The 12,711-nt window shown below is 36.5% G+C and overlaps 2 protein-coding genes across 2 annotated transcripts; one reads left to right on the top strand and one right to left on the bottom strand.

The window, feature by feature from the left end:
* Positions 1-2,838: 2,838 nt before the first annotated feature.
* LOC106751977 (zinc finger protein 501-like) lies at positions 2,839-7,768 on the bottom strand. The gene is made up of 3 exons (XM_014633316.1): positions 7,276-7,768; positions 6,643-7,167; positions 2,839-6,136 (listed from the first exon to the last, which is right to left on the bottom strand). Exons 1-3 carry the CDS (start codon positions 7,450-7,452, stop codon positions 5,558-5,560), a joined length of 1,281 nt encoding a protein of 426 aa, XP_014488802.1. The 5' UTR covers positions 7,453-7,768; the 3' UTR covers positions 2,839-5,557.
* A 1,123-nt stretch (positions 7,769-8,891) lies between these two features.
* On the top strand, positions 8,892-11,975 carry LOC106751982. The gene is made up of 3 exons (XM_014633325.1): positions 8,892-8,914; positions 9,500-9,634; positions 9,761-11,975. Exons 1-3 carry the CDS (start codon positions 8,901-8,903, stop codon positions 11,121-11,123), a joined length of 1,512 nt encoding a protein of 503 aa, XP_014488811.1. The 5' UTR covers positions 8,892-8,900; the 3' UTR covers positions 11,124-11,975.
* The last annotated feature ends 736 nt before the right edge of the window (positions 11,976-12,711 follow it).

Genomic DNA, 12,711 nt, shown 5'->3' with positions numbered 1-12,711 from the left:
TATTTTCTAATCTCTTACATCTAACGCACGTATTCGCTAGACGCACGCACGCACACACGCTTTTGACCAACGTGCACGAGAGAACGTTAGGAATACTCTCTCCGAAGGATTCTCGAGGATACGCAATCCCGCATAGAAATTTTCCAAGATTTTCCCATATACGGCATAGATTCCGATTAGAATACTCAAAGTTGTCCCAAAATTGACTTTTCCACTACGATACTAATTAAGAATATCATTCTTATCCCAAGCATGAGATGAAACCTCTTTTCTACGATGCTATTTAACTGTGCGTTGCTGCGCACAACTATCACTTAGAATCGTATATTAGAAACATTACACGTTTAACCAGAGAACCTGCGTAGATTTCTCAGCTAGAATCCATAATTATTTTGAGAAATTCGACTGGACTTCAATTAGATCCTGAGAAATTTTCTGTACGGGATGCATATAAACGATCTTTGATGCATAGAAAAAAAGATTGGTTGAATTAACGTGACGATAAACTAAATGCGGAGCAAGCGGAATTTCTGGTTCTTCTAATCAGTTCTAAAAAATCGATTCATTGTCACGTTAATTCAACCAATCTTTTTCCCCCGTGTGAATTTTTCACTAATACTTATTCGTACAAATAAAAATCGAATCATCGAGCGCGCGGATAGCGTAAAAATAATGTCAAGTGTGAATAATGTCAAATATGTCAACGACTGTTCCTCAAAATGCGAACCGCCGTCGATCCCAATGGTCATCGATCGAAATCGTAAATAATCGCACATGTTATTTCGTCGCGCAGATAAATCTCCGTAAGCTATCACAGTTTTCGTGTTTTCTTAGAACCTTCTGTTCGAAGTCGACGTTAACGAAATGGATTTCAAGAAGACGAGGATACGCGAAAAAAGTTGAGAAGTAAACCTCTCACGCGAATAATTGCGAATCTTACAAGTCTAGTTCGACCGTTGTAAAAAAAGAATGCATAACTTTACGAGATAAGTTACGCTGTTTCATCGTATCTAAAGATTTAATTGCTAATCTTGATTGAATCGATGTGTTCACTTGTTATATTTTTAAGTATCAACCAGCGACGATGTCTATTCCTGTAAAAAATCTTGAAAAGTGATTAAAATACGTTTAAATGCTTAAAATATGCAAATATATATGTAAAATAATGGAGAAGATTTTTGTGAATTACTTATTATGGGAAGAATGAGGGATCAAAGACGATAGATTTGGGTGACCGAAAGGTGATTCCAGATTGACAAATCGACACAAATTACCCGAAGAAATGTATCGTTTAAGTTTGCACACGGCGTTTTCTTGCACGCGAGAACACTAATTTCGGATTGTTGCGAGGTGAATATTCCCGTATAACGTACGTTTCGGAATGCGATTCTCGATCTCCATGTTGTGTCAACTCAGATAAAAACTGCTAAATGTTATTTGAGGTATCTGTGTTAGGAGTACTTTCTTCCCGGAAATTCGGTCAAAATAGTTAAAGTCTGCTATACAACACAACGGACAGATTGGACATCGAGATTCGTCGAAATGGATATATCTCCTCTCTCATTACGTAAAATGTCTATATCTATGTACATCATTTACTTTACAAGAATTATTAGCGCAATTAATGGCAGTACACAGTGTGTACGTTGATACTAAGATACTAAACTCGCGAGTATCATGCTGTTATCGTTATTCTTCCGAGATTCGTCGATGTCTCATTGGTTTATCGACTATATTCACTCCGTTTTACCAGTTTCTACACGGAAAAAAAACCAGACGCTAAATTCCAGTAAATATATTATCTCAGTAAAATATTTACACGATCCATTTTTTATTTGATTTTTTTTCTGTGTAGCTAATACCGAAGAAACGTATGCAATAAAAAATTGTCGGGTATGGATAAAGCACAAGAAACTCCCGAATTTGCGCACCGTAAGTTTTTTTTTTCATCGCTTATTCGGTAGATGGACATGTATTGTCTTGAAAAATCAAAATCTCGAAATACAAAAAATGGAGCAATTTTTTGAAAAATCATGATCCCGAAATTGATACAACGAGGAATGCATCAAAAAGTGTGTAAAGCTTTTAGAACTTTTACTATAATTATATTATTTCTGTAGGATTTCGATATTATATTTTTTAAATGTATAAATTAATTAAATGCCTTTAGTTTATCCATTTCTAATAAGAATTTTATATTTGAATATATTTTCCGCTCAATTGTGATTTTAAAAAGTTGCCGTCTACGTCTATAAAACACCGCAGAAATAACTGCAGAATAAAAAAAAATATTGTTCACAGTAGTGAACAATATATAAAATATTGTTCACAGTAGTGAATATTATCCATAAAGCATATATTCGACAATATATTTTACATTTCAACTGCAAAAAATGTTGCTGAAGCCATAAAAATAATTTGTTCGATTCTTAGTAAAAGCACAGTGAGTCATACAAATTATGAAAAATGGTATCAAAGATTTGAAGAGATTTCGAAAAGGCCTATTCCACGAAAACCCTTAGATTAAACTTAGATCTTATGTAGTAAAAAGAATTAAAAACACATTTTAATATAGGTTAGAAAGTTATATCGCATCCGGCTTATTCTCCAGACTGTCCCCTTTAGATTTTAACCTGTTTCGGTCATTGCAACATTATCAAATTGACACACATTTTAAAATAATAGAAAATGTAAAATCAGAAAATTGATCGATGGCTTTGATTCAAAACCACCAACTTTCTATTGCGACGGAATTCGACAACTACCTGATAAATAACGTAAGGTCATCGGTAATAACGGAGATTATTTCGATAATTAAAATTGTACATTTTCGTAAATAAATAAATTTATTAATAAATAAGTTTTGATTTTTTGTAATAAAGCCACCGAATTAATTTACACATCTAATAACTTTTCAGGACAATTATATGCTTCCGTTTCTGAAAAAAAATTGTATTTCGGGAGATTAAAAATATATCCAAGATGCAGCATATAACTTTTTGATAGTTTTTGTTATATTTTACATTTTCCTTTTTATATCCGGATCTCAGGATCTTTTTCGAGAAATTATCCTATTTTCCAGATTTCGATTTTTTAAGATAATGCATGTGGACCACTCATCCTTTCAAGCGATACGTTATTCTCTAATGGCAGATTGATTTCTTCCAAAACATATTTTATCATTATCGCTCATAAAAGAATGAAATTTAATTATTTACGTAACTTTTCAGCCTACTTAAATTACTTATCATACTTACGCTTTACACGGAGAAAATTTTTCCGTAAAATCTCAGCATTCATAAATTGAAGAACCATACTAATTTCTTCGGCTAAACTACACTCGTATCGGAAATATTTGAAGGTAGTATGAATGTATAGATATGTAAGGGGTTAAAAATCGTAAGAAATTCTAGCAAAAAGTATTAAGGCTTATACGACGCTTGATGTGAGGATAAATTTGTGTATCGTCAAGTTAAAACGACATTCAAATAAAACTGTTAATTAATTGTCATAATATATGAAATTTGATTTCTGAATACACATTCATAAATACATATTCATAAATGTGAATGAATACAGTTAATATATGTAGTACAAATATATCTCAGTCACACGATACAGTGTATGGTATATTATTGAATAAAAATTCTCTCCGTATATTTGTCTTATCTAATTTGTGGTACTTGTCTACTTAACTGCAAGCAGACCGATTTATTAGTGAAATTTATCACGAGTTCAGCGGTTGTGATTTTGCATTAATAGACTAGAATCGTTAGGGAAAATTACGACCGCTAATGAAAGTGAAGTAGAAAAATGAACAGATACGTAAATTAATTTTGACAATAATGAGAAATATGATAATAAGAAAATGAAATCATCAGTCTATGATACACAAGAGAAACTCTATGATGAAACTCTTGCTATCTAGATAACAACTTAACTGACTAATGGAACTCGCTAAGATAAATAAAAAAAAATGTTAATAAACATAAGTTACGTACAAACTAATCATTCTCGAGATATTCAATATTTTCAATCGTAACTCTCTATACAAATGCATATATCGGGCATAAAATAATTAATATCTCGAAAAATATAATAATAATAATAATATACGTAATACAAAGAATAAATATCGTACTCAAAAAGGTGTGTTGAACGAGACAATCGTAATAATTTCAAATCCACAAGAAGACACCGTGTCAATGTGCGAATTTAAATCTATTTGATCCTTTATTTTTCCTAAAATTGCTTTCGGTTCTGATCGATAATGATCAGATTAGAGGGTGATCCGCACTGAGAAACAGTCGTTTACATTTGACACTTTATTTTTATTATTATTATCTTTATAACATCTGCCCGCTGATTCCATTTTAATTTGTACGAATAACTAATTAGCGAGAAATCCATAAAGGGTTCATCGTTCGGAGAGTACTTCTAACGTTTCATTTTTCTTTGTTAACATCTGTTCTAAAAGTTTTTTGCGCAGCACGGAAATTTATTGACAACTCCCATTTTTAAGATATCAATATAATTATCCAAAGAACTAATAAAAATAACAGACTTGCAAGAAATAAAAAAATTGAATATCTCGAAAACGATCAGTTTGTAGACCTATGTTTACTAAGACTTTTTTGTTTGTCTTTGGCGAGTTCTATTCTCCAATTAAGTCTTTACCTAAATATCCAAGTTTGTCATATATTGCCCGGATGCTTAAGGCCCGTATTTTGAATTCTCTTTTATCGACAAAAGTGACTCTTAAATGTGGCTTCTCAGCCAATCAGGTAATTCCTAAGCCACTTTTAGAAGTACTTTTATTGATAAAAAAAAGTTCAGAATACGGGTTTAAATATTCGGCTATCTCTCAAATTATTCGGATATTACCGTAATTAATACCTAATAGCTTGAAACTCGAATATCTTAGAACACAAGAAAAAATTAACTAGTGTGAAATCATTTGCTAAAAAATATTGACAACCGATGGTAGATGGGCATTATTTGACGCCATTCAGTGTGGCACTCAACTTGGTGTTAATGTCAACTTGTAGCATCACGTGTCGGTAAATGTTGTATCGTCATCGATCGCTCTAACACTTTCACACTAAGATGGAATGAAATAAAGTTTGATAAAAGAAGCTTGATAAATGTCCCAAATCTTCACGATCATACCAAAGATGCAGATTCGAGAGTTCGCTAAAGATTTATAGTGTTTAGTATTTAACGCGTGCTTGAATTTGATTACGTCATTGCCTACGTTTTCACATTTTGACGTATTGACACATTTTGTATTCAGAATAAAATTTGTGGCAAAATTTCGCGCCTTCGTTAAAAACAAAATATCGGCGGAGAATATCGATGGGAAACAATTTATATCACTCGCGCGTTCCGCTCGCGTTGTGAATTTTTAGCCAATTAGCCAACTTTTATATTCACAACGTCGGTGCCTAGGAGCTAAAAAATTATTGGAAAATGATAATCAGCTTACTTACGGCAATTTTTTTCATGGGTACATCAACGACCGTTATAAATCTGCTATTGCTTCGGACTTTGCTTACGGCTAAGACGGCATTACGTATCTTACGTTATCAGACAAGATATCGTCCGTACTAACGTCCTCTTGCTGCAACACACCGCCTTCTCTCGGCATTTGTACCCTGAGCGAGGTTAATGTGTGCAGTATCGCAGGATCTTTCACGATGTTTTGAAGATTCTGAAGGAAAACGCTCTCCGATATTTGAGAAAGAATGTTCTCTTGTTTCGGCATGCTGTCCGTCAAGACAGGTTTGACCTCTTGCTTAGGTATCGTCGCCACATCAGCGCTCTTGTCGAACGAATCCTTCTGGTCCATGTAATAAATACTATTTTTCATCTTGTTTTTTCGCATGCCAGAATGCGTTTGCGTATGCTTATTCAAGTGATCCTTGCGTGAGAACGCCTTGTGACACACCGTACATGAGAAGTTCTTATCGCCGGAATGGATGACGGAGTGCCTCGTCAAGTGTTCGTTTCTCTTGAATGCCTTCTCACACAGCGAGCACTTGTAGGGCCGCTCATCCGAGTGACCGCGCATATGTTGGTCCAGGTGCTCTTTTCTCTTTAATAAAGCACCGCATTCCTTGCACTCGTATTTTCTTTCCTGCAATAAATTTCATTCACTTACTTCGGTACTACAATGGCACCGCCATTAGTATACTCCGGTTTATTAACCCTTTTGCAACGAATGGCCATTACAATGGCCGCTCACGCGAAACTAGTAAATTTACGACTTATTTCTACAAAACAAGAAAAAAAGAAAATGAACCAACGAAACAACTTCTGTTAAAAATCTGTGGAGACTTTGTCTCAAGTACTTACAAGGAAAGGTCACGGTAGACTACTCATCAATCTTGATCCATTTTGATGAGATGAATCTATCGATCTGTTCTTTATAACTGCACTGCTGAACTGGTGCAATAAATTTAAGTGAAAAAACATATATTTGTCTCGTTTTAACTTATCGCACTAGTTCAGAAATATAGCTATAAAGAACAGATCGCAGATAAACCATATAGGCAAATGTCTCGAAAAATATTTACTTTTGTACCGTAAGCGACGATCAACTCTACCGTTGCGAAAAGATTAACATTTAACAGCGATATGTACCTGTATGTGTGCCTGTATGTGCTTATCCACGTTCGCCTTGTTCGAACAATAGGAGTTGCATTCTCGGCAATAATAATATTTCGATCCGTCAGGATTGACAGTGATTTTGATCTCGCCTATTTTCGCACGAAACGATTTCCATTTTTTCTCTATTTTCGGTGGGTCAGTTTGCACTTGTTGTTCCACTTTAATGACTGGTTGCGGATTGCTCTCGTTCTCCTGCTCGTTTTCCAAGTGTACGTTCAAATCCACTGGAACCACCAGCATCGAATCGACATTCGCCAAACTGCTGCTGTTCTGCGACTGAGCATTCCGGAATATCGGCACACTGGGTATATTCAGAATATTACTTTGCAGATGCTCCACTTTCCGCTCCTCCTCTTTCTCCCTTATCTGTGGCCCCTTATGTCTCACCAGGTGTTGCAGCATTTGTGATAATAGAGGATCACTGCACCACTTTGAAGGCTCAGTCATGATGTTTGCTGTATTACATTGCAGCTGCTGCTCAAATTGAGTCTGTGCATCCTGTAACACGTATATACAAATATTTCCTCGAAATCTACCAAGAATGAGAGAAACGAGAAGAAAGAAAAGAAAGTTCAACGGAAGATGCTACAGCACAAAAAATATTACCATCTTTTGGCCGGTGATCGCTGACATAACTGGTGTCTCCTGAGACTGCATATTCCCGCCACTATTGCACTCCGGGAAAGAGTTGACGTTCGAGCCCGCTTGGATGGCCATTTCTAAGAGCGGCGTTGTAACCTGGACGCTCGACAGGTCGACTATTTGCTCCTCCGAGAAGTTCATAATGCAGCGTAAGCGCAGCAAACGAAACTGAAACGCGCGCGTCCCTAACCTAACGATGCGGTTAGATCCAATCTCCTCGAGTCGTATTGAGTCTGGTTCGGTTTGATCAAATCAGGTAAATTCGGGTGAGGTTAGGCCAAGCCAGATCCAAATCTCGTGCTACATTCGACGCTGAATCGAACGTCACCGGCGATTTGTGATCCCGCGCATCAATGCGAAATTTCGCGGTGTACTTTAATTAAATAAATACCGTAACGTACGGAACACATAGCAAGTATAACTCACATATGGCTACGTTCCATGTGACCAATGCGAAAGCGCGTGCCGCTTGCAACTTTCTGTAACTATGGCTGCGTTCCAATATTTTCTACCGAGGCTCGTTCCAAAACCCTACTTGACGCTTTGAGTTGTATTTAATTAACCAGTCGGAATAAAAAGAGCAAAGATTTCTTTCCCTCGGTCTACAATGGATGTTTTAAGCACTAAGCCTTAAGAAATTAACCAATCACAGTTGAATTGTGAGAGGGAAATCAATTATGATTGGTCAATTTCTTACGGCTTAAAGATTACTATACCACTATTTATTGTAAATCGGGACCATCACATTTGGTCTGTTCTTTAAAGATGCATTAATGAACTGGTGACATAAATTAGAATGGGATAAGAGGTTTGTTCGCGTTACTTGCACTTTTGATACTTTTGCACTAATGTCCGTTGCACAATGCGATGAGCGATATCCAATGACAGCTCTTTTTTTTAAACAGTGGCCAATGTGCAAGGGATGTTAGGTGTAAAAGTGTCAAAAGTGCAAGCAACACAAACAGACCTAAGTATATTTTGTCTCGCTCTAACTTATTATACCAGTTCAGTAGTGCTATTACAAAGAACAGACCAATTGATAGAAGGACGACATGAAGTCAATGAATGAGCGGAAATCACCCGATATTTGATTCCTATGGGAATTTAATAGTGCAAGATGTTCAAGGTGAGTAATTAAATTGGCAATGAAACCATATGAAATTGTAAAATTCGAATTGCTTTTGCATTGAAGCGTACGGAAATTCTCGACACACGAAGGCACACAGTACCTTCACTACTTTTCCACCAAAAATACACCACAAGTGAAATTTCCGAACATAGCTTTACTGTTGTCATATGAAATAGAACGGACATAAACCAAGCAACTTTACCACTTTACCATTGGAAAGTATAACGAACGTAATTTACATGCACCATGTAAAACTCGTATCAGACTATGGATTGCCGATTGAGATTGAGATTGAGTTTGGCTAATCAATACAAAGTTAATTGAATTCAAGTTTAGTAAAATTTAGTGAACTTTGTACTGATTGGTCAATTTTCAATTCAATCTCAATCCCCAATCCGTAGTTTGATATGAGCTTAACGGGGCGTATCGAAAATAGAGTAGTCCCGTGAGAAACTTCAGGATGGTCGCTCTCAGGTTTGTCTCTGATATAGTATTAAAATTTAGTAACATTAGGAGAACTGCCCACATAGGAATTTGAAAATCGAGAAGAATAATCGATCTTTTAATCAAAAGAAAGAATCGAACATTTGATGGACAATGAAATTTTGAAAAATTGTTCTCACATTCCTGAGTAATTTGTAACAACATATTTCTAATGATTGTGTTTTTAATATCGAAACATGTGTAAAATACATTGTACATGGATTTGGTAAAAGACGCGGAAATGAGGGCGTTACGTTGATTATAACCATCGTTGACGAGTTTGTTGTAAATAATAGTTAAAAATAAAATAGTGATTAAGATATAATGTAAATATAATATTAGGTTAAGTTAAGGTTAGGATACTCCTTCAAACAATTATTACATGTGTGAGCGTATGTATGTGTTGCATTTATAAAAACAAAATATTTGAGGAAATTTCTGTCATAACTATATGCCTTTAAATTAATTTTATTTATTTATTGACGTGTATGCTTTACATATATGTTCTGATTTGTTATAACAATTGTACTTTATACAATGGAAGTTTTCCAATATTTAATATATTTGTATTGCAAGTTACAAACGTATGGCAGACAGACTCAACAGCAGCATAGAAAAGTTGCGTAAGAAAAGCCAAACATTATTGGCAAAAGTTGATGAAAATTCCAAGAGAGTTGATGAAGAAGTGAAGAAATTGCGTTCGCAAATATTGTAAGTATTCTCTTGTTTACAATCGAAATTGAATTGCATCTTTGATTCAAAGCAGTCATGTAACTTGTGGTTTTCTTTTCCTTCCCTGAATAAATCTTTATTCTCTCTTTTTCTTTATCTTTACAGAACTCTGATTAATTATCACAATCACGAGAGTCGAGGTGACTATGTAGGGCGAAACAATAATTCCTGGAAGTTACGCAACGACTCGAGCAGGATCAACGCTGTTCTATGCCCAGATTACTATCACCTTAGACCAAGACGTGCGATTGCTTCGGTACCGGACATGACGTCTGCTGCAAAACTAACGCTAACATCTAAGAAACCTCGGGAACATTACATGCCCAGGAAGCCGGTGAAAGAATGTTATTGTTACCCGGAGGTGCACAAGGTGAACCTGAGAACTCGACGAAGAGCTGTGTCACCTTGCCATCGGTGCAGGAGCCAATTCGAGCTCAAACCAGTCAAGGAAACCGTCGACAGAGCAGCCTTGACCTCGTCGATCAGCTGTGAGACATTCAGGAGAGTTCAGAAAATCGACTACATGCCCAGATCCAAATTCCTCCGCAATGTACAGAGCAGGCTCTGCGAGTGGCCGTGCGGAGGCCAAGGTGACTGTTCGCGAACGTGTCCTCGGTCGTCGAGTTACCACAGAATCATGACGGGCACGAGGATGCAGGATGTCGACTCTGATCAAGATACAACGGGCTCGATGGAAATCAAACGTGTCGAGGAACAGAAGTCTCCGGCAACTCCGAAGGCACCTGCCAACTCGATAGCCGGCGAGTCCGATCGCGATAACGACGTAGGCACTTCGAGCAAAGAAACCCAAACGTCTTTGCAATCCAAGTCAACGTTGAGGAAGACGATCTCCTCGACGAGACCGATATCGAGGTTACCGACTCGAAGTGAACAAACGCGACCGTGCGAGCATGATCGCCGTTCTTGTTGCAGGGACAAATCGGATGAGGCCGCGAGGCTCGTTGGAGAGGAATGTGAGAAAAGACATTCGTCAAGATATCATGAGCGAAGAAGTCGACGCACGCAGTCGAGACACGACGACGATTCAACCGGCGACGACTCATTGACTGATGATTCTATCGACCAAGAAATGAAAGTCCTGAGGAGATTTCGAGAGCAGAACTACTTCGAGACGCATGGATCGAGCCACACGCTGGCGTCATCTAGGTCGTCGGGATCGTTGGAGCAATATCTGCTGAACGAGCGACTGTTTCCGGAGCCAGTGGGCAAGATCCACAAGCAGGACCTGGTAGTGACGATGCCGCCATGCGCGACGACGGAGAGGAAGCGCATCCATTACTTCCCTAGGCACGTGGTATGTCAAGAGAAGAGTGTGTACAATACGAATTACAGGCGGAGACGACACCAGAGCTGTCCTCTGACCGGCCATGCCATCGATCTCGGGATCCTGAAAGTCAGACCACCGCTGAACAGCTTAGCGCTCAAATATCAGAAGAGAGCTCTTTGATGAGACGAAGGCGGAACCGTGGAAATCCTGATCTCCCCTGCCTTTTCGTATGACAGATTTTTGTATCGATACGGAGATAGTTTTCTATCTCGAGATTTACAATAACTAGACTCTAACAATCGTCATAACGTAGCTTTTATATGTATACACTTTTGTAAATAATAATTTGTGTAAAAATAAATTCACTCCTTTTCACATCTACGGAATATTCCCGCACTAGTAAATGTGATCTAAATGTTTGCTCGTACTATTGCGTTTAGTATCAAATTCATCGAACTCGTGCTTTTATTTCAGATCAAATGAGATTGTTAAAATTGTGCTTCCTAACGGCAAGAAGTTGTATCGCGTTGCTTTCATCATTATGTACAAAATACGAAATATCAAACGGAAAAAATAAACAATTTATATACAACGTATCTTTAAGACAGGAATGAGACATATGCACATACATTCATACATTAATTTGAAGTATATGATATACCATTATTCCTCTTCATTATTATATTAATGAGCAGTTCGCGTTTTCGTACGCAATCTATGCCAATAACCGACGACAAAAGTGATGTTAATCATTCACAATAGCAGTTGCAATAATATTGTTTTTCCTCAGGTTCTTGTTTGCATATTTCAAAAAGATCCTTACGCACATTTGGTTAAGCCTCCTGACTATTCATTGTGACTGTCCTTGTTTAATGATGTCAGAAACAAGAAAACGCATGTCAAAATTTCTTGCATTATACTTTCAAATAAAAAGATATGTCAAAACTGAAATTTGTGATCAATTCAGCATACTTGTAAAATTGTTGGATTATAATGTGCCTACAACCTTTCTGTATATGCAGTATAAACTATGTAATTATATTAATATGGTAATAACTCAATAAACAATACAAAAAGATTACAAGAACATTGCACAGACATTATATAGAAACATTGTAATATTTCATTTACGTTATAAAATGTTACTACAACGTTGCCGCAATATTGTAACAACGTAAAAATTTTAGGAACATTGCAAAATATATTATAACAATGTTGCATTGTAACATTTAAGAAACATTATCAGTAAAAGAGAAACAACCTGGTTGCTTGCTTGTCGGTAACCGCAAAAGCTGTTTCAACATTTCTCATGTTTTTTTCGTATCTCTGCCTGGATTCATCCTCAAACTGTGGCCTGGTTGGTCCATCTATTCACCCTAGTACATGGTCGATGTCCTTTAACATCGATGATTGGACGACAGGCACTGAATCCAACAACTATGACTATATTCTTGTCATTACATTCTATGTAATATTCTTATATTATTTCTTTCATTACTACTTAAATTTTTTATGTTATCTGCATTTATGTGGTAACGTTAATCCAGTTTAATAACAATCCACATAGCACATGTTAATTTCATATATGTTCTGTAAACATATGTAACGTTTCATAATCGTATTACATACGTTTAAAAAATATATATATGAAACTAACTCTTCTATCTGAAATCCTTAGTTAATTTTTGCACCCAAATGGCATATTCTTTTAAATTTAAGAATATACTTCAAGTAACGCAAAAGTTCGTTAATTTCAGTTGTTATTAAA

Source organism: Dinoponera quadriceps, unplaced genomic scaffold (genome assembly GCF_001313825.1).
Source record: "Dinoponera quadriceps isolate SergipeBrazil2010 unplaced genomic scaffold, ASM131382v1 scaffold426, whole genome shotgun sequence".
NCBI lineage: Eukaryota > Metazoa > Arthropoda > Insecta > Hymenoptera > Formicidae > Dinoponera > Dinoponera quadriceps.
This window is presented reverse-complemented; position numbering and strand designations above follow the sequence as displayed.

Coding starts and splice junctions, on each gene's coding strand:
- LOC106751982 (XM_014633325.1), top strand. Junction 9,635..9,760: donor AAATTGCGTTCGCAAATATT/GTAAGTATTCTC, acceptor TTATCTTTACAG/AACTCTGATTAATTATCACA.
- LOC106751977 (XM_014633316.1), bottom strand. CDS start 7,452: ATGAACTTCTCGGAGGAGCAAATAGTCGACCTGTCGAGCGTCCAGGTT. Junction 7,168..7,275: donor CGATCACCGGCCAAAAGATG/GTAATATTTTTT, acceptor TACGTGTTACAG/GATGCACAGACTCAATTTGA. Junction 6,137..6,642: donor ACATACAGGCACACATACAG/GTACATATCGCT, acceptor AATTTATTGCAG/GAAAGAAAATACGAGTGCAA.